General features: G+C 28.7%; 3 protein-coding genes across 4 annotated transcripts; all 3 read left to right on the top strand.

The window, feature by feature from the left end:
* The first annotated feature begins 8,546 nt into the window (after positions 1–8,546).
* Positions 8,547–9,430, top strand: LOC119612034. Its single transcript, XM_037967747.1, has 2 exons — positions 8,547–8,635; positions 8,703–9,430. The coding sequence occupies exons 1-2, from the start codon at positions 8,582–8,584 to the stop codon at positions 9,306–9,308; spliced, it is 660 nt and encodes a 219-aa protein (XP_037823675.1). The 5' UTR covers positions 8,547–8,581; the 3' UTR covers positions 9,309–9,430.
* A 3,241-nt stretch (positions 9,431–12,671) lies between these two features.
* Positions 12,672–13,495, top strand: LOC119612036. Its single transcript, XM_037967750.1, has 2 exons — positions 12,672–12,752; positions 12,811–13,495. The coding sequence occupies exons 1-2, from the start codon at positions 12,699–12,701 to the stop codon at positions 13,423–13,425; spliced, it is 669 nt and encodes a 222-aa protein (XP_037823678.1). The 5' UTR covers positions 12,672–12,698; the 3' UTR covers positions 13,426–13,495.
* A 6,844-nt stretch (positions 13,496–20,339) lies between these two features.
* On the top strand, positions 20,340–21,211 carry LOC119612037. Of its 2 annotated transcripts, none has more exons than XM_037967752.1 (3): positions 20,340–20,468; positions 20,544–20,886; positions 21,036–21,211. In XM_037967752.1, exons 1-3 carry the CDS (start codon positions 20,415–20,417, stop codon positions 21,119–21,121), a joined length of 483 nt encoding a protein of 160 aa, XP_037823680.1. In that variant the 5' UTR covers positions 20,340–20,414; the 3' UTR covers positions 21,122–21,211. The 2 variants fall into 2 exon arrangements, with proteins under 2 accessions (XP_037823680.1, XP_037823679.1); XM_037967751.1 differs by having other exon boundaries at positions 20,544–20,974; positions 21,036–21,176.
* Positions 21,212–22,857: the final 1,646 nt, after the last annotated feature.

The raw sequence follows: 22,857 nt of genomic DNA, 5'->3' as shown, positions 1-22,857 counted from the left end.
ATAGAAATGCATTTGGTAGACCGAAGAGCATACTAAACTAATAAGCCCAGACATCACTTCTTTTTCACATAGAGGACCCACTACGATAGGTCAGGAATGAACAGAGAAAACAAAGAAATATACACGAACGAAGAAGGTAACTTTATTGTTAACTCTACTAGAGAAAAGAACAACCATTATTCAACCCATCACAAAAAACTAATGAGATGCTAATGACTCAGTAAGGACGGCTGACTCTGCATTCTGTTGTTGTAATATTGCTCATTCCCAATTGTCAGTTCTGGTTTTCAAGTTCGGAGGTCATGAGTTTGTTAAAAAATATACTGTTTAAAGTCTTCCTCCACAATATACACACAACCACACTAATGTTTCGGCAACATCACCGAGAAATGTATTTGGTAGACCGATATAGGCTCTAAACTAATAAGCCATGGCATCGCTTTCACCCACTACCATAGGTCAGGAATACACCATTTTAGTGGGCAGGGTATATTGGGTTTCTGCTGATGTTTGTAACATACAAAAATATTCGTCCTATACCCACCTTAAAGTATACCAATCGGCTTAGAATCGTTTTCTGAGTTGAATAAGCTATGTCCGTCCTTCCGTCCGTCCATCTGGCTGGCTGTCCATGTAAACCTTGTGCCAAAGGTACAGGTCGCAATTTACAAGATAATTGAATGAATTTTGTCACACACGCCAAGGACGAAGCCTAAGTGGTTAAAATCTGTCCATTATTTCACTTAGCCCCCATAAAACAGACGGCCCCGAAAAGGGCTTCTGAGCTCATAATTATGTTAAATATACCTGTATATCGATAAAAAGCGGCACAACTAAGTTTTATACAAGTCTTGATGACCTTACCAAATTTCATAAAGATCGGGCCTCATTTGACCCTAGCTCCCATACAAGGTCCCCTTCAGAAAATTACTTGAATGCGCAAAATTAACTTATAAACACAAATAATAAATATTATATAAATATAAATACATTCACAAAACTTTATCGGGCTTGGTCCATATTTGCCCCTAGCTACCCATATAAAGCCTCTTTCAGAAAATTAGTTTTTCATCCATAAATTGCTTAAATGTATTGGAACAAGGTAATACTGAAGATAAATGCCTGTATTATGAAAAATAAATCATATTTAATATTCATAACTGGTGTAGGGTATCATATGGATTATGAAATTTAGAATATGTATGTATATCTTTTTTGTCCTAAGAAGGAATCCTTTAGAAAATTCATTAATCCTTTAGAGATCATTAATTTTTATAGAAAATATTGGTTTGAAATTAAATTGGTTATAAAAAAATTTATAAAAATAGATCAGATTGTAAAAAGCGGTTTAACCCCCTAAATGCAGAATGTCTAACCAGGAGCAATTGTCAGCACAATCACGTTTCGATAAAACACAAGTTTTGGATGGTTGTAAAAGTTAAGAATAGGCAAATCCATCATCTAGGATTACATTATACTCGGTAAAGGGGACATAAGCCTAGTCTTGTGTTATTCACATCAGTTAATTTATTGAAAGGTGTAACTTTAAGAAATGCTTTTTATACTTCATTAGTTAATTTTAAACATTAATTTTAACTTTATTATGAAATACATAATCATTTATTAAACAGACCAGTTTCCTTACAAAGAAAATATTCCGTATCCCATACCAGTCCTAGTAAATAATAGAGTATAGAGAAAAAAAACGGCAGAAGGCTTAAAATGTCAGCACTAAATTTTAGTTCAACAGTTTTTTTTAAACAGGTCATAATTACAAAATCTTTTTAAAAAACATATATTTAATTTAATAGTATGTATTATTTTATGAATTGCAAATTAATTTTTTTAATTTTCTTATTTCACACTTTTTTGGCACATTTTTATTTAATTTACTATTAAATATAAATTTATATTTAGTTAAACACTTTAATTAGCATTATTATTTAATATAATAACAATTATTACTTGTTTAATGGTGTTATATTTTAAATTTATTTTTTTTTTTTAAATTTGCAATAAACACAAAATACAATCAAAAAAAAAAGAACTGTATGCAAAATTAAGACAACAAAAATTATGATTTCAATGTCGTTACGCTGTTCTCCTCTCCCCTCCCCAAAACAACAAAGAGTAAACAATTTGTTGGGAGAGAGACCGAGAGAGTAACTACATATTTTAACATAAGGTGCAGAAGAAGAGAGACCCAGAGAACGAGTAGTATTCGTAGAAACTAGAGTTTTTTTGAGTAATTTTGACAATAATATCTGTATAGATACTTTACAGATTCCGAAAACAAATAAATTGTACTACAGAATTGAAGAAAAAAAAATTTCATAGATACACATACACAAAATATCGACAATGAAAAAAAAAATATTTAAAAAAAAAATACAAAAAAAAACAGCACTCAGTAGCGATGAAAATGTAATTTAAAAAAAAATTTACCAGTAGAAATAAAATAAAAAGCTTTAAATGTATGTAAAATAAAGTAAAAAAAAATTTAAAAAATTTTTTTTTCACAATTTTGTATAGACATTGAAGAAACTCATTAAAAACTGGGCGCGTTTTAAACAAAAAGAAATACAATACATTTTTTCGATTTTTTTTAAATATATTTTGCATGTATACAATTTTGCGAAATTATTTTAGAGATTTTCTCATACTTTTTTTTCTGTTTAAAAATTTTTTCTTTTTAATTTATGAGGTTTTTTTCTTCTTTTCTTTTGTTAGTGACACTTTTAATGAAAACTTTTCATTTTAATTATATTTTTTCTTAGCATCAAACATTATTTAGAGGGGGGCTTTTCTTCACTTTAGAAAATTCATTTTTCAAATGATTTATTTGTATAATTTTCCATTTTATTTAGGATTTTTTCCATATTTTTCTAGCTTATTACACAAACGCGTTTGAGTAGCACAGAACACACTGAAAACTGAAATTGTATATTTCTTTTTTTTTATTTAGTGTGTGTATTATTGTTGTTGTTGTTGTTTTAATATTTAGCGAAAATTCCAACCGGGAACACAAGGTATCTATAAGATTTTCGGCACAATACTGGATTCCAATTTACATGAATTGGGAGTCAAAACTGGTACTAAAGGCGGTTTGTTCACTTTCAGCTGAAAACATTATTTTATTTTCGTTGTGTTGTGTGTGTGTGCTGTTGTTGCTTTTGTTGTATCGTCCTCTGTTTAAGTTGCTTCTTTTTTCGTCTTGTACTTGCTATTGTTGTTGTTTTATTTACACATTTATTGCATTTAAAAATATACTCTTCTGCAGGCCTTTTTCTTAAATGAGTATTTTCGCTCTTTTTCTACAGACTATCGCTCTATTTGTCTCTCATCTCTGCACAATGTTTTTCTTTTGCTTATTCTTCTTATTTAAAAAAATACACTCTCAAATTCTCTCTCTCTTTTTTTCTAGTTTCTGCAACAGGGAGGTTAAATTGTTTGAAAAGTACTTTTTCGTTATAAAATATGTACTTAGTACTAAGTTCAAACTTCTGTGCAGTTTTGAAATTTTGTATAAGAATTTGGGCTCTCGTTTTGAAATGATTGAATGAATTGAAAATCGCAATTTTGAACTTTGCGAATTTTTAATACATTTTCATTATGCCACGGATTAGTCTTGGGACTATTCTATGAATTAGCCCATAAACTAGCCTAAGTCAAAGGTCTAGTCTATAATTTAGTCTATAGACTAGACTATTAACCACTCTGTAGACTTGTCTATTAACTAGTCTTTGAATAGTCTATAGTAGTCCCTAGTCTAGTCTAGGGACTACTTCATGAATTAGTCTATGGAACATAATATGGAGCGGATATAACATACAACATTTATATAACCGGACTCTTCGCTCTAATTTGGCCGAATCTAACATTATCTGAAAAAATATTTCATCTGTTTGCAAAGATCCTTAAAGTGTACCTGGTTGAAGAAACGCTATATCAAACAGTGGATTAAAGTATATAGAAAGTGAAATACATTTTGGGTTCGAGCGGATTACGAGATATCAGAACGCGCAAGGAGATTTTTGAGGTGTGTTTGTGCAACGGAGCTAAGCAGATCGAAAGATAGAGCCACTGTTTCTCATCTTTGTCAATCACTTGGAATGTCACAACATTATACGATGAGAGTGATGATACTGCCATGGTTATTAGACGGAACCCAGCAAGATACATATATTTCGACACTCCTATTCTACACCTTCTGAAGTTTGGAAGATGCTCTAGTTTGCGTGGTCCAGCAACATCTCTGCGAAAGTTCTTAAATACGTTGTTACCACACTGGTGGAATATTATTTTGTCTTATATTCCACCAATGTGGTAACAACGTATTTAAGAACTTTCGCAGGGATGTTGTTGGACCACGCAATAAAAATGTTTGGCTAAATGGTGAGATTCCAACAAGAATGGAAGAAAAGCGTAGTTATCACCATTCAGCCATGCAGCATTCTAATGGCAAGGTCCTGGCAAGGATTATATGGTAGATAATATATCCTATTCGTTTGATCTAATTTTACGAAAAAAACAAGCCGACAACCTGATATACATTTGTATCATAACTGTACAGTCTGTATAATACAACTGTCCTCTATATCTTCTCTGGACTTTGTGTCCCGTAAAATAATTTGGTCAACCGTGATTAAGAAGGGTATACTGGAAGAAATAGTATGTTTAATACGTGAGTTTATAGGATTATACAAGTGCGCTTTAATGTCGACGAGTACGACTAACAAAACCTTTTATCTTCCAAGTCCTTTCTATTACTTTTCCAGACAAGGAATAGTGAAACCTACTGCGGATGAATGATAGAGTATATCGATGATTTGTGTCCAATTAGCCACTGTTTTCGAGTTGAATTTAAGAGATTGTCTATTAACGCCCCGAAGATAGGTCTAAGGATAAACTATGGCAAAACTAAGATAATATGGATCTGCAGTGATATAGAGCGGCCTCTCATAGTTGACGACAACATAATCAAAGACGTGCGCAACTTTACCTAACTGGACTGTAAACAATCTAGAGATGGAGGTTTAGATACGGATATATCATACTATAAACAAACTTAACTAAATATAGAGATCCAACAATATATCGCGGATGTTCCAGATGTTCAATTATAGAAATGGATTGAGAGAATGTTCTCAGTGAATATCTTAGTTATTCTGAATAATTTATTGTATAACAATGTAAATTTCAATAAATAAAGGACTATACTATGTACAAATATAGTCTGTGGACCAGTCTATGAGCTAGTATATTGACAATTCTATGTACTATTATACTGAATAGTCTATTGATTATTATATGGACTAGTCCATTAATTAAAATATGAACAAATCAATGGACCTACTGCATGGACTAGTCTGTTGACCAAGATTTTGACTAGTCTATAAAATAGTCTATGAAAAATACTATGGACTATTCTCTGGATAAGTTCATGGACTAGTATATTTGTTGAAATGGCTAAAGTTTTTAAGATAAAAAATGTACTAAACCGATAGAGCATTTTTCGATGCTCAAAAGTGCTGGAACAAGTACAGTACATAGTACTAAAATTTCTAATATAAAATTTATAAATTTTTTAATAAAACAAAAATTATTTTTCATTAAATTAACAAAGTACATATCCCCCTAGTACAATTCCCCCTAAAAAAAATTTAATATTTTCCAATCCCATCTCTACTCACTCTCTCTCTCTCTCATGTGTTTCTTTTTGCAATTACTCTGCACTTTTTTTACTAATTACTATTTTTGTTGTCATTCTGCCAAGTCTGCTTATTCTCTCTTTCTCCTTTAGTTTAGCCACTAACTTTAATCTCAAGTTTTGTTTTCATCTGTTTATTTTTTATTAAACACATGTGTTTATGTTAGCAATAATTTATTTATGTATTATTATTTATGTCTCTGTTGTTGTTGTCTTTAAGTCTGTTTTTCTTTTGTTTTTTTTTCTTTCGTATGCATGTTAATAACATTTTGCCCAAAGGGGGTCTGAACTCTGTTAAATTCGTTTTGTTGTTGTTTTGTAATGACGAAATTCTGTAGATTAACATTTTCTTTGGTTTGTTTACTTTGTTTATTTTAACATTGTGTTTCCGTTGGCAGCCCATAATACTCAACGAAAAGCACACAAAAAAAGCTGAAGGAAAAAAAACGTATGCAATTAATATAATTGAATTTTTCTAAATTACTGTAATTGAAATTCCATCAGCGTAAACTGTCATTATGTAGAATATGTATATCGTGTTTACAGTGATTTATGTTTTATGTAATAATTTTTGGATTTTTTACTAAACAGATTAAAAGAAAAAAAACTTGTTTGTTTATTTTTTTTTTCAAATAAGAATTTTTAAAGTAAAGATTAATAAAATGAAAAAAATTGTGCACAGAAATTTTGTCGAAATTGGAGATGATATTCAAAGTGTATTTTTTTGTTGAAATTGTTTAAAATTGCCCAACTATTTATTTTTTTAACGGAAAATTTGTTTTCCAAAAAAAATCTAGTTCAATCAATTTTTTAGTGAAAAGTCGGACTTTTATTAAATATGTAAAATTTTTGTTTCAATGAAAATTTAAAATTTTAAATAAAAATTTTGAATTTTGGTATTTACAAACCTGATAAAAAAACCGACTAATAAAAATTGAATTTAAGGTGAAATGTTGAATTTTTGGTGAAAAAAGTAAATTCGTATATTGAGTGTAAAATAGTTTTTTAATGAACAATTTTATTTTTTAGTGTTGTTTAGTGTAATATTAAATTTTCAGTTAAAAATCTAGATCTAGTCATGTCCGTTGTCTGTTTAAAACACGATAGAACCTGAAGGGGTAAATTAGTTAGTTAGTTAGTGAGTTAGTTAGTTAGTTAGTTAGTTAGTTAGTTAGTTAGTTAGTTAGTTAGTTAGTTAGTTAGTTAGTTAGTTAGTTAGTTAGTTAGTTAGTTAGTTAGTTAGTTAGTTAGTTAGTTAGTTAGTTAGTTAGTTAGTTAGTTAGTTAGTTAGTTAGTTAGTTAGTTAGTTAGTTAGTTAGTTAGTTAGTTTTGTTTTTCGTTCGTTAGTTAGTTTTAGTTAGTTAGTTAGTTCGTTTATTTTAGTTCGTTAGTTAGTTCGTTCGTTCGTTTAGTTTTCGTTGTTAGTTAGTTTAGTTAGTTCGTTAGTTGTTCGTTAGTTAGTTAGTTAGTTAGTTAGTTGTTGTTCGTTTTCGTTAGTTAGTTCGTTCGTTCGTTCGTTCGTTCGTTCGTTCGTTCGTTTCGTTCGTTCGTTCGTTCGTTCGTTCGTTAGTTCGTTAGTTCGTTCGTTCGTTAGTTCGTTCGTTCGTTCGTTCGTCTTTCGTTCGTTCGTTTTGTTCGTTCGTTCGTTTCGTTCGTTCGTTCGTTGTTCGTTCGTTCGTTCGTTCGTTCGTTCGTTCGTTCGTTCTTTCGTTCGTTGTTCGTTCGTTCGTTTCGTTCGTTCGTTCGTTCGTTGTTAGTTCGTTCGTTCGTTCGTTCTTCGTTCGTTCGTTTCGTTCGTTCTTCGTTCGTTCGTTCGTTCGTTCGTTCGTTCGTTGTTCGTAGTTCGTTCGTTCGTTCAGTTCTTTTCGTTCGTTCGTTCGTTATCTTTCGTTCGTTCGTTCGTTTCGTTCTTATGTTTCTTTTCTTCGTTCGTTCGTTATTTCGTTCGTTCAGTTCGTTCTTCTCGTCGTTCGTTTTAGTTAGTTTCGTTCTTCGTTCGTTCTTCGCTTTTTCTTTCTTTGTTTCTTTCGTGTTTTCATTTTTTTTTAGTTCGTTCGTTTCTTTCTTTCCACATCAGTCTCGTTTTTTGCCCTTTTTCTACCATTTTTACTGACACACCAATTTAATATTACAGATTGTTCCCAATTCAGAAACTTGTTAGAATAAAGAATATACATAAACTTTTTCTGGCAAACACTGAGCCTCCAAACAATTAACTCGGAAATTATTGCGCTTTCTTAAAAAAGTAAAGAAATATCTAGTATTTTCGCCTACAACTATTCAAAAAAAATTCAACAATTATTATCTGCCACTTAAAAAAGTACAAATGAACTGATATTTGAAATAAGTAATTTTGTTTATGTTTAGAAAAATGGACTAAAAAAAGAAAGGAAATTTACAAACTTCTCATTTCTATATCAATGGTCAAGTATTTAAAATTTCTTTTATAATAAGTTAGTAATTAAAATATTAGGTTAATCTGAATCTTGATTAGTAATAAATTTGATTTGCAAGACATAAAAGAAATCTATATAATTTCAAGAGGTGATAGGTAAATAAAAAACAATTGCTCGATTATCTATACCTCCGGTCAGTCAAAAGCTTATTGTTTAAAAATGACGTTTGTAATCAAGATATTGGGTAGCTTTCCCGTACATAAGACCTACTCATAGATATGTATGTAAGTTTTCATATAAACATTTCACTTAATAAAATAAAAATATATTTTGATTCGGAAGATATCGCCAATCAAACTTAAGTAGAAGATATTAGTAAAATGCAAAATAAAAACTAAACAGGGGGTATATAAATCGAAGTTATTTGAATAAAATATCAATAGTCAATTGTTAATTCAAGTGATTTGATTCTAACATGAAATTCGCGGTATTTGCTTTTATTGCCAGTTTGTGCTTAGTGGCAGTTACTGTAAGTTGAAAACTTAATAAACATTCTAAACAAATTATTAATTTGTTTCAATACTTTTCATAATTAGGCCAAAGCTACTGGTGAATTCGTGGTCGAAAATGAAGACATCCAAGTATATGAATACATTGCCCAAGAATTGGCTGAAGAAATTGCAGAAATTGAACCTCAAGGCATTTTCACTGGCATTTACTTTGTCTTGAAGAAAACCTTAAAGACACTTAAAGGTCTTGGTTGTGCTGTTGATGAAGTTCTTAAGATCCAAGTAGCTGCCCATACTTTCCTTACCGACATTGCCGCTTGTGGTGGTGAACTTAACCAAAAAGTACAAACTTTGGTGGATGCCGTTAAGGATATCATTGAAACCTGCAAAGCTATTGGTGGTATAAACGAAGCTGTTTGCTCTAACGATCATGGTACACGTGGTGTTAAAGGCGTTGTTTCCAAAGTTGTTAACGGTGTGAAAGTTGGTCACAAATGTTCTGCCAATATGTTCTTGAAACTCTTGCGATTGGCTAGACAAATTAAACGTGCCATCAATTTGATTATTCAAATCAAGAATGTTCCCGGTGATACTAGCAAATGTGTTTTGGATGCTGTTGATAATTTGGAGAAATACTTCACTGAATTCCCTGCCAACATTAAGGCTTGCTCCAATTTGCCTTCCTACCAATAAATTGTTTGCTGCTAAGGCAGGCTTACGAATTGAACTATTCAATTTCGTTTAATTGATATCTTGATTTTTATAACGATTAAATTGTTAAAAAAAAAAAAAACTTAATAAAAATGTAAATGTTTAATCCAGAAAGATTTTGGTATTTATTTTTTTAGCTCAAACTAAAATATCTTTTAGTTTCTCGAAATGAGAAAAAACATTTTTGTGTACTCACTTTGCGATTTTTGATAGGATGTCATAGTTCTTCGTGCAATTTTTGAAGATTATAACTCTAATAGTTTACGAGATATACGAATTTTTGTATTTAATTCATACGAAAGGTTCCAAGTCCCGCTAATGAAAGCTGGTCCTTTTCCCCCCCAAATATTCACCTGAATGTTATAGTTCTTTTTGTATTCAATGGGAGATGCCACGTCCCCTATTGCTAGTCCGATTATTTTTGTTCTTAATAGACATGTTAATACTAATGTAGCTGCAATGTAAGAACGCTAGCTGTTATATTTTCTCAGATATACATACTAATTAAGATTGTCTTTATATGGGAGGTGCCACGCCCACTATTGCTAGTGCAACTCAATGGAACTTCTGATTTTTTTTTTCAAATAATTTTAAAAACTTAAGTATAAGTATATTTATATCATGTAATGAAATTAGCATTAAGATTCATCTTCCCGATACTTGCCTACTCAATGGCATTTTGACATTTTAAGACAATAGTACGAAAAACTGCAAATTTGGAGAAGAAATGTATGAAACGAGGAAGAGGTATTGGATACAAACAAACGACTTGCATAACATTAAAAACGTCTTCAAAATTGTAAAGAGTGATTTATTTCTTTAATTAAATTATTTTTTGTTGAATTTCTCTTAATACCTTGATGACATTAAAGTCACATTCTGAAGAGACAAAGATCAAATGTGGATCTACCATTATCAATACCAATCAATATATATGTATGTCAGTCTACTATTACCTCTTGTTTAGCTTCTATAGGGCGGGTTTTTCTGATAAAGTTAATCTACATTCTTTGTTTAATCCTAGTTTAATCGAAATACTGTGTTTTTCAGTAATAAGTTTCGTTACTTATTGTCTTGGTTTGCATTTTGTTTTTCTAAGGTTATGATATGGATGCTGTATTTACTATATCGTATTGATTCGAATTTCGTAGAAAAATCGAATTTTAGTGAGGTATCTAATTAATTGCCGAATCTTATATACCCTTCACTATAGTGTGTTTAGAGAAAGATTAATTTCATAAAATTTCGATTTATAACATTTTTCCCTACTCTAGCATTATACAAAACTAAAAAGCAACAACAATGCTAAACGAAACTAAAAACAACAATAACGAAAAACAGAACAAAACACAAAAAAGAAACAAAATAAGTACGCAAAGCAATAACACAAACAGACATCCAAACATCCTTTTTTTCAAATACGCAATGTTGTTCTTGTTTTTTGTCAAAGCATGCAAAAAGTTTATTTTTTTGATGAAATTTTCAGATGTTATTTCGGATTTTTACTCATATCTCTGTTATTTATGGACGGTTTTTGCTGATTTTAAATAGAAAACTTCTCGAAAGCATGTCTGATAGAATTATTGAAGATTTTAATCCCGAAGATATTTGGTGTCTTCAGAAAATTGATTTCAACAGACGGACAAACGCACATGGCTTAAACGACTGAGTTATCTATAAGGAACCAGAATATACATACATACGTTATAGTGTCGGAAAATTATATTGAAAAACTTATTTATACCCTTCTCATGAAGGTGAAGGGTATAAAAATGAATTTCCTGTGGAAAAAAACTGTACACAAACGACGAAGCATAGATATTGCACAGTGGTGTCTCCCTGAACAAAACTTGGCATTAACTAAGCTATAATGTTTTGGTATAAATTATGAGTATTGATGGGTAGAACAAGTCCTCTAGAAACGAAGTAAAAAAAGAAAAAGTTGCACTTAATGCAATTTTTTGCAAAATTTTCAAAACAAAATTTTTTAAAATTTTATTTACGATATATTTTTATTACATTTATATATATTCTAATTACTTTCGCGATAGATTAAATTTAATGCATCTTCTGGAAGATTTTTGGATTTTTTTAGGGAAAGTTCTGTTTACAGTTATATAGGATTTGGGATATGGAATTATACGAAAAGCTCTTTTATTTCCTATATTTTGTCACAAAATCTTTCAAGTGATGCCAAACTCTCATAAGAGTTACTCTTCTCATCAAACATTTTTTCCGTACAAACAGATTCCGTCTAATATTCTTTCAAAACTTGTTGACAACAATGTAAGACCAAAAAAGCATCAATCAATAGCATGTCCAGTCATTATTTTATTAGTTTCTACTATTTTACTAAATGTAAATATTTTCATATCATGTAGTATTAGAAAAGTGGGCCTAAATGCCGTAGAGGCAAACAGAGGCAAACATTTTCATTTTGGTGTTATTGAGAAGATTTCAGAGTATCTTTTGGATGATCGCTTAGAGGCCATCAGTGGCCAAATTGTACTTTTTCACTTTTAAAAATTGTGAAAAAAACATAAATATCTATAAAAAAATAGCATTTTAAAAAGATGATTTAAAATAACACCTTTTCATACATGACAATAGTATATTTGGTATCGAAAAAGAAATAGAAATTTGTATTAAATGGTAGATTGAACAAAAAAAGTTATGGTATTAAATAATAAAAAAATTTGTAGAAAAATACACATAAAAACATAAACTTTGCTTCATCACCTAAAGGCCTATAAAATAAAAATGGGAAAACTAATGATGGCGTTATATAGAAAAAAGTCTTATCTTTCCAGGCATATTAAATTTTTCTAGTTTTTGGAATGTAGAAAAAATAAATGTGATGTATTTTTTGATTAAACATTCAATAATAGAGACAGAAAGTTTCAAAAATTGTAATTATCCAAAATATAGTACGCTAAATATTTGAAGAATTTTCTAGATTTATGAAAAAAGTTGATTAATTTTAATCTTATACTGAACAAAAGTACAAATGAACTTCAATATTTCGATACAGAAGACAGGAAATTTACACCGGAAACACTTTATTTTAATATCAAATTGCGAATAATCGGGATATAGAATCTAGATTAAAAATAATTATTAGTTTAAAGTGGTAGCCTATTTATTTTACTTCCTGTTTCTAAAATAGAAAAATGTTCCAAAAAAATATAAATAAATATTAGAAGTTGCTGGGCTGCAATTAACTTTATCAATAAAATAAATTAAAGATATGCACACAAGTTAATCATTATCAACCGAAATGCAAAACATTAACTGGTCAAAAAGTATATAAATTGAAAATATTTGACCATAAAATCAATAAGCAATTGTTTGTTCAAGTGATTTATTATCAACATGAAATTCGCAGTTTTAGCATTCCTTGCCTGTTTGTGTCTAGTTGGCGCTAGCGTAAGTTAAGAACTTTGAAAATCTTTAAAAAAAAGTAATAATATTTTCAAATCTTTAGGCCAAGGCTACTGGCGATTTTATGGTAGACCAGGAAGTCCTTCAACAATATGAATACATAACCGAGGAATTGGCCGAAGAAATTATGGAAATTGAACCACAAACCATATTTTCTGGCTTTTTCTTTGTGGTGAAAAAGGTGCTGAAAACATTCCAAGGTATTGCCTGTGTGGTTAATGAAGTTTACCGTGTACAAGTTGCTGCCCATAACTTCTTAACTGATATTGCCCTATGTGGTGGTGAACTTTCACAAAAAGTCCAAACTTTAGTGGATGCCGTTAAGGATATCATTGAAACCTGTCGGGCAATTGCTGGTATTAACGAAAGTGTTTGCTCTAATGATCATGCTGATATCTTTGGTCGTGGTGTTGTTTCTAGTGTAAAGGTGGGTCATAAATGTGCTTCCAATATGTTGAGCAAATTGTTGAGATTGAACAGACAAATTAAACGTGCCATCAAATTGATGATTCAAATTAAAAATGTTCCCGGTGATACTAGTGAATGTGTTTTAAATGCTGTTGATACTTTGCTCCAGCAATTCACCGAATTCCCTGCCAAGGTTAAGGCTTGCACTAGCACTAGTGTGCCACCAACTGAGAATCCTTGTGTAGTTTAAGAATTGCTTTGAATTATCAAATGTAAAATTGCAATATTATAGTGAAAATATTTCTTTACTTTGAAAAACGAAAACTTGCTTTTTTAATGAAAATTTTATTATTTTTTTTTTTATGAAAACTTGATTTTTTTGTGAAAATTTAAATTTTAATGAAAATTTTAATTTTTAATAATTTTAATGAAAATTTCAATTTTTAATAATTTTAATGAAAATTTGAATTTTTAATAAAATATGGAACTTTTAGTAAAAAATACTAGATTTTTAGTGAAATATAAACTTTTACAGAAATATTAAAATTTTAGTAAAATGTGGGAATTTAAATGAAAAGTGAAATTTTACTTTTTATTAAAATTAATTGAATTTTTATGAAAAATCTATGTTTATGAAAAAATGCACTTTAAGGTAATATAGGATTCTAAATAAAAGTTGATTTTTTTATAAAAAAAATTGGAATTCAATAAAAAAATTTAGAATTTTATTGACTCCCATCATCTAAACAATGTTAAAATAAACCTTTTACAACACTATCCACTATTTCCATATACTTTTTAACATTAAAGTTTAATTTCCTATTTCCTCTTATAATAAAAAAGAGACTAAATGAAGGTTTTAGTTTTAAGAGACTATGAAACAGCTCTGTTAGAATTTTTAACATACTAGTACTCTCTTTAACATTGCTCTTTCATTTTAATGCAATGTTATTCGATTTCATGTTATAGGCGCAATTTACATGAAGACTCTTCAGACGTCTGTTTTTTCCAATTCTCTTTTGAGAATCTTCCAAAAAATCATGAACATTTATACGGTGATTTTTTACATGCAACTATGCATGTCTTTTTTTGATGTTTAATTGTATAATCCTTTTTAATTACTTATTCGTAATAAAACTAAAATGAAATTTTTAACATAAAAACCATTTAGTTTGATTTTAAAAAAATTAATAACACGCTATAGTATTTTTTTAATGCAAATTTTAATGTTTTCATGTAAAAAAAAGACATAATTATTTTTTTACATGAGCATAATATCAACAGTACGAATGAGTTTAAAGAGGAATGTCAAAAACAATCATGAAAATCCCAAATCATGTTTGTTTTCTTACCCCCCATTCTTCTCTACCCCGCTCACCACCAATCATCGACAAACATGAAAACAGACGTCTGGGCAAACATGAAAAAAAATCATCGTGTAAATTGGGTGATAGAAGTATTTCATTTCCGTTCTGTTCATCTTGTTTTACAATTTAAATGAGTGCAAGTAACATCAATAATGATTATTTAAAGCAGAATTACTACTAATTACAATAGATAAAATATCCATTTGTAGGTTAAAAGTAACAAGAGTTTTTTGGTAATCATACAAAAATAAATAGAAAGTAAAAGAAATCTACCTAAAAACAAGTAATGTGCTATATTCGGCTGAATCGAATCTTAAATACCCTCCACCAGCTACTTTTATATTAATACCCTTTAAATTAATCAAATATTTGTGGAAGTAGATTTTCTCTTATTATATAATAGAAAAAGTCAAGATTTCAATATTTTAAGGCCCATTATTATAACTTTCCAATAACTAAAGTTAGGAATTTATCGTACAGATAATATGCTTTTCATTATTACAAGTCAACTTTAAGCTAAAAGTGTCCGATAAGCTAACGGGTAGGTCACCTTACTTACCTTAACTTTAACGTAAGCTTTAAGAATTTTTGTAAAAATATGAAAGAAAAAATAATTTTTCTATATGAAAAAGATTATTTGAGGGCTAAAAGTATGCTACGGTTTTTGTATATTAAAAATTTATGTTGTAATAATGAAAATATTTAAAGTTCACTTTATTCCTTACATTAATTAAAGTTATCTTTTACTATTACGAACATTAAAGACAAGTTGTAATAATGGCCCTAAATCTGTTACAAATATGTAAAAGATTTATTGAGCATTACAAATACAATTTTCTTTAATATATTATAGCGCCTTAAAATATGCTTTAGAGATATTTTATAATTTGCAGGCACATAAAGATTTAAGGATATTCAGATGTGTTTATTGTTGTTCAGAATTTGTTTATTATAGTAACATAATTTTTCAAAAAAAAAAAAAAAATACAATTAATTATACATATATGGTTAAAGTGATTTTCGCGAAGGAAAAGACCTTGTATGAGAGCATTTATCGACCCATCGTAAATAAAAGCTATACATATATTAAATCTATATTTCTGTAAAATTTTTATCTATATCGCTATTTTGTAATAAGTTATAGGACCAATCAATCCCATATTTTGTAATAAGTAATGTGTGTTTAAGTGACTTTCCGAAGATGCCTTTTATGGGACCACTAAATCCCATCTTAAGGACCGATCATTAAAATGTTTAAAATAACCTTTTTTGTACACAAAATTAATATTTGTGCCAAATTTTGTAAGGATATCATTGTTTGGTAATGAGCAATGTTCATTTAAGTGATATATGGGAGGGTATCTTGTATGGACCGATCGCGATCCTCTGTATAAATTCTATTGGCATTCATCTATTATTTTAAAAATTGTTTAAAGTCATTCTAACGGAAGTTATTAACAATAAATTTTTTTCCGGAAATATGTACATTTGTATGGGATATACATATGTATGTATATTAGATTCTAGACCGATTCAGGGTCTGTTAAAAATTTATGATGATTTTAATGGACTTGTATAGCACAGTTTTTGTGAAATTTGAATTAAACTGTGTAAAAAAAGCATAATATTTTCGGAGTTTTTTAAAATTTTGATTCATAAATCCTCCCGATGTTAACCAATTTTGGTCATTTTCAATACCAAACAACTTAGTAAAATGAGTTTTGGGTAAATTTGGTAAGAATCTATTGTTTCGTTTTATTGTGAGAGTGTTTTACGCAGATAGACTGACATACATAGCTAAAGGACCACCTAAAATGCAAAAAGGCGTAACAACCAAAATTTTAAAAATCTACTTTTTAATGAAAATGATCCACTACATCGAAATACATGTCGCAAATTTTTAGAATTTTATTGTCAAAAAACCCCTATTTTATTAATCTGAAATTCAAAAGATCGTAACAATAAATTAGTCATTTCCACAAGTCTAAATGTCCTAAAAAACAACACAATAGACAATAAATAGAGTCACATTTATATTCAAACATACTTATTGATGTTAGGATATAATTCATGGAAGAATTATACATTTTTATTTAAGGTATTTTTAGACTACAATACTGAGTATTAATACTTGTCAAAAATGTTTGTATCATAATACAATTTACTAGTCTAAATATAATTTGTAATTTGATTTTCAAAAATATTACTGATTTTTTTGGCATACGGTCGGTATTCATACATTTTTTAAAACAATTCAAAAACTTTTTATTTTCAAACGTATTCGGTATGTATTTTATAAATACAATAAAAAACAAACAAAAAGTGTAAAATACATTAAAAATAAGAACGAAAAGTGCATAAATAATTGAAAATTGGATAAAAAATATTACAAATATTATAGTGTAAACATAAAATGTATTTTTCGGATTGATGTTTTGAAAATGCGAATTATTTTCATAATATTTTTAATTTGAAGTGTGTTAATACTCAGTATTGTAGTCTGAAAATACCTTTAGTTTTTTGTCTCTCCTGTAAAATTTTGAAAAGTGTTGTCATGTTGTTTTAATAAATATTAATTGGTACACTTACCTTAAGTTTAATGTGGATGCAGCTTTTAAATCTTTTTCAACATTTTTGCATGGAGAACAGAAAAAACAAAAAACACTAGATATTTTTATATACATTTACTTTACTACTTTTTATTTTTACTACTTTTTTACTTTTTACTACTTTTTTATTTACAACTTTTTCTATTTTCTTTTTATTTACTTTATTTACATATAAACACTTCACTAAAACTTTAATACTGGCGCCTTTTCAACGACAGACCGACATCACGCGACACGGCGAAACCGACAAAACGATAAACCCGAAGACCGTTTCTTTATTATTTTATGTTGCTACATTTACAAAAACAAAATACATTGCCGGCCGACAGACATAACACTAAAAATTATACACCGCTAGTCATTTTTTAAAAATTATTTTTGCAAAAACATCAACATATCATTTTGCAAAAGTTCATAATTTTTGCCATCTTTTGTAAATAATTTATTTTTATTTGCAGTTACTGTTTTTAGGCGCACTTATTATGACAGAATTTGAAAAAGAGACAAAATAATGTTGTTTAAATAGTTTAACTAACATCTCTGTTAAAAGTATTCTCTTGAATTAAAAACAATGTTGTTATATTCCAAATGCATTTCCTTTTTACTTCAACTTGAGTTAAATGATTTGCGCAGAAATGACACACACACACTTCTACTGACATCAATGTTTTCATTTTACGTTTTTCTTATTCGTTTATTTACCAAAACAAAATACATTGCCAGCTGAGCAGCAAGTCAAACAACAATGAATATCTTTCTATGCCTTGTCAACTTATTTGCAATTTGTTTGTTTATTTATGTTCAATTTAATGAAAATTTTATATTTTTTATATTTTCCAAAATTTTATACAAATTTTTATATAAATTTAATAATTTGCTTTAAAATTTCTTATTTTTATAGCCACTATTTCTATTTTCTTTATAAACACTAAATTTTACAAGCACTTGTCAGAAACGTATAAAGAAAGAGACTAAATGACAGTTTTAATAAAGAGTATTAAGAGAGTAAAGTTAAGTCAAAGTTGTTGTTGTTTTTAGCTGTACTCATGTCAAAACTATTGCATTTCCTTTATGCTCCACTTCTTTTATGTAAAAATTTTGCGCAATCTTGTCGCACACACACATTTAAATTAACTCTCGTAGGTGTTTTGTACAAAAACAAAATACATTGCCGGCAGGCAGAAAATTTTGTGGAGCGCTAGCGCTCCGCTAATCAGACATAACCTTGAAAATATTGCAATTCATTGTATAGCATTTGCAGTTAGTTTTTAGGGATTAAATTTCTAAATTTAATAATTTATTAATATTTTCAATTATTGTATTACGATTTCCTAATGAATTTAACAAATTTTTTTCTAATTTTATAACTTTTATTTTTTATTTTTCTAACGAACACAGATTTCACTTGCAACTTGTCACGAACGAGTTTAAGAAGAAACTGAATGTAAGCTAATAGAGTGCTGGTAAGGCAATGTTGTTGTTGCTGTTTTATGTATACTCATATTAAAATTATTGCATTTCCTTTTTGTATCATTTCTTTTAAATAATTTGCGCAATCATGTCGCACACACACATTCATATTAACTCTCGTAGGTGTTTTTTTACAAAAACAAAATACATTGCCGGCCGGCTAACAAGTCAGTGGAGCGCTAGGGCTCCGCTAATCAGACATAACCTTGAAAATATTGCAATTCAATGATTGCTATTTGCTATTGGTGTTTTATGTTGAAATTTAATAAATTTAATAGTTTTTTATTAATTTCAATAATTTTAATATGTTTTCTTTGTAAATTTAGCAAATTTTATTCAATTCTTTATATTTTAAACTTTTAATTAACAATTTTCTAACGATTACGAATATTTTATGCAACTTGTCACGAACGTGTTTGAAAAGAAACTAAGGCAAATCTAAAATTACAAAGCGATTAAGATAAAGGGAATAGTAAGGATTAAATGTTCAATATTAATTAAATAGCAAACAATTATTTTTAAGAAAATTTAAATAATTCTTTAAATTGATTACAATATAAATATGTAATTTAATAAATAATTTACTTTAATAATTCCTTGAGTAGTATTTTAATGTACGTTCTATAACATTTGTTAAATTCTGCCCAAACTAATGGTAGCAAAATGAATATATCTCCTAAACCAATGGTCCGTTGGAAGAACAATGTAAGTAAGAACCGAATAGAAGGATCTAAGCTTTTCATTAATTAAAATTTTACTCTTCCACTTTCAATACAGTGGGAGCAACTTATTGTCAAAGATGGCCAACTCGAAGATGAAAATAACTTTAAGGGATCTACATATGATTTCATTTATTGGACAAAATAATAAAAACTACACTGCCGTTGGCAAAACAATGTGTGAAAGAAAGGAAGAGCGGGACCTAAGCTTTCCAAAAATTTTAATTTTTATCGCCTAATTGGTACACAGCGAGAACAACATATTGTCAAAGCTAGCCATCTCGTGATTAAAAAAAATTTTAAACTTCTCCAGATTAGAATACATTTATTGAACAAAAGGATAAAAAATACAAACCCGTTAGCCAAACAGTGTATATAGAAATCAAAGAGATAGAACTAAAATTCCGTAAAATGAAACTTTTTGAGTAAATTGGTACACAAGGCGAACAGCAGGATGTCAAAGTTGACCACTTCAAGAGTGGAAAAAAAAACCTTTAAAGAAAACGTTATTTGAAACCATTAATTGAACAAAAGTATAAAACTACAAACATGATGGCAAAACATTGTAGGAAAGAATCCAAAAGGAGGACCAAAGCTTCTAGAAAATATACATTTTAATCACCTCTTTTACATATAGCGGAAACAACAGATTGTCAAAGTTGACCATCTCATGATAAGAAACATGTTTAACTCTTCAGACGCTTTGTGTAGGAATCAAAGAGAAAGAACTAAGCTTTCGGGAAATTAAAATGTTGCTCCTTCTGTTAGAGAGCAGAGGCCACAACAGGTGGTCAAAGTTGGTCACCTGAAAAGTGAAAAAAAAACTTTAAAAACGTCTCAGTGCAATCTATTTAGTGTACAAAAGAGAGAGAAACTACAGTCCCGTTAGCAAAACAATGTTTGCCAGAATCGTAGGGGGTACTGGGCTTTCGAAAATTTAAAATTTTATTCATCCTGTGGGAAAATGTTTCTTTATTTTTACTATTAATTTATAAAAAATGTTTCCTTTTCTTCCACTGTTTTACTTTTTTTCTTTATTTCAAATTATATTATTTTTATTTACTTTTTTCTAAAATGCCTAAATTTTCAGATCATTTTAATAGCACCACCATAAGAGGAAGAGCTAATGTTAGTATTAATACTACAAATATTAAGAAAAACTAAATATTAATCGTGTTCCTATTTAACTTTCAACCCAAATAGGTGGCCAAAGTAACTTACGCCTCATTTGCTGCCATTTATCTATACAATCGTTTTAAAAAGTCCAAAAAGAAACCAGCCGAAGTTAACCAAAGAAATGAAACAAATCTCAACAACCAGGAGCGAAAGTTGGAAGATAATGATAATGGTGTAGAACATTTTAAATGTCCACATTGTGACTGTGGCAAAGGCAAAGATGACTTTAATGATTACGAACAGCAAGACCCAACTCCCTCCGGGGAATCGAAAACAAATACCGAAAATTCCCATTCTACTAAAACTGAGCTTAATCAAGATAGCCCTATTGCTAAGGCTGAATCTATGATTAAATCATCTAAAACAAAATGTGAGTCTGGCTGCAGTACCTCTTCTTCTCCTAATCCTTCTGAAATTACTAACACACAAAATTTCTTAGAATCCACCGATAACACAGAGTGCGTTTATGAAATTTTCTTTAAAATTATTGAAAATTAAGATTTTCTTATTTACTTTTAGCTTATTATGGTGCTACACCATCTAATCATGGAAATGGCCATAATTATGGGGACTCTCCTGCTCCCGACAAGGGTTCCTGTCCTTAAGATGTTTTAAAGGAATTCTTTTATCAAAATTTATTTCATTTTTTTTAATATACAGAGTTTGTTAAAAATAAATATTTTTGAATAAACGAATCGAATTAGAATTCAAAATCTATTTCCGAATTTTGAAAATTTCAGATGACACAACATATTTTATAAATATGCACGTCTTCGTGCTGTTATAACAACTCTAATATGGTCAAACAGTTCAATTAATAAAACCTTCATAGAACTCATTGTTTTCCATTTTTAGAAACTATTTAAATCGGATCCCAAAATTATATATATTATCAAAACTTTTCTAAATACATGGATTGTTAAATGTTAAATTAATAAATATTTTACATGTATAATTCTTATTATATTTTTTAAATATGAAATTATAATTTTAAATACAATGATTATTATAATTATTATTAAATATGTAGAATAGAATGTATACTGATTTTAAAATTTGTCCATAAATTCTGATTTATAACAGTCTTTACAAATATGTTGCTTGTTAATAGATATTTTTTTTTTTTATTTCCTTTTTAGAATAATGCCTGATTATTGTATACGTTTCGGGTTTCCCATAAAGTTTAGAAGATGGTAAATAAATCCAGCTGTAATTTAAAACAAAATAGAGAAATTTGTTAAATTTAAAAAACTCAAAAATTCAATTAAACTACTAACTACTTACTTTATAACATCAACCAAAGCGATTTCTCTAAAATTGTTAACAGAATTTCTAAATTTTTAAAAACTTTTCTATAAATTCTATAATAACAAATAAATACTGCTACACTTTTATTTTAAATATTTAATGAACTCTTTTATTTAATTTTTTCTTTATTTTTTTCAATACTACAATTATGTATTTTATATTGTTTTGCAAGGTGTATTTTAATAATATTGTTTGACTTTTAAGGCTAAATGTTTTTTTGTTTGTTTAACACATTTTAACATTCTTGTTTTGTTAATTGAATACAATTAATTATTCTTTTTATACCATATTTAAAATATATTTTTAAAATATTTTTTAAGGGGATTGATTATTAATTTTTTTCAAATTCAAATTTTGATATCCAACCTTTAAAATTTTTATAAAACGAACAATTTATTTTTGAAAGTGTAATTTAATGGTAAATTTTCTGAAAATCTTTAGCATACCTTTGGGAGGAAGAAATAAAGTTAATTTTACTACAAAAGTTCAAAAGATTTGTGATCTTGTAGTTAACATACATATATTTTGTATTAGTATAAAATTTTTGTTCACTTCGATAAAAATTAAGAAAATTAATCGAAATCTTAAAAAGCGATCAGTCTAGTCTATAGTCTAGTCTATAGTCTAGTCTATAGTCTAGTCTATAGTCTAGTCTATAGTCTAGTCTATAGTCTAGTCTATAGTCTAGTCTATAGTCTAGTCTAGTCTAGTCTATAGTCTAGTCTATAGTCTAGTCTATAGTCTAATCTATAGTCTAATCTATAGTCTAATCTATAGTCTAGTCTATAGTCTAGTCTATAGTCTAGTCTATAGTCTAGTCTATAGTCTAGTCTATAGTCTAGTCTATAGTCTAGTCTATAGTCTAGTCTATAGTCTAGTCTATAGTCTAGTCTATAGTCTAGTCTATAGTCTAGTCTATAGTCTAGTCTATAGTCTAGTCTATAGTCTAGTCTATAGTCTAGTCTATAGTCTAGTCTATAGTCTAGTCTATAGTCTAGTCTATAGTCTAGTCTATAGTCTAGTCTATAGTCTA

The sequence above is a fragment of the Lucilia sericata genome, unplaced genomic scaffold, assembly GCF_015586225.1.
Source record: "Lucilia sericata isolate MDLA Ls3-8-SP2 unplaced genomic scaffold, ASM1558622v1 Contig001585F_arrow, whole genome shotgun sequence".
Taxonomy (NCBI): domain Eukaryota; kingdom Metazoa; phylum Arthropoda; class Insecta; order Diptera; family Calliphoridae; genus Lucilia; species Lucilia sericata.
This window is presented reverse-complemented; position numbering and strand designations above follow the sequence as displayed.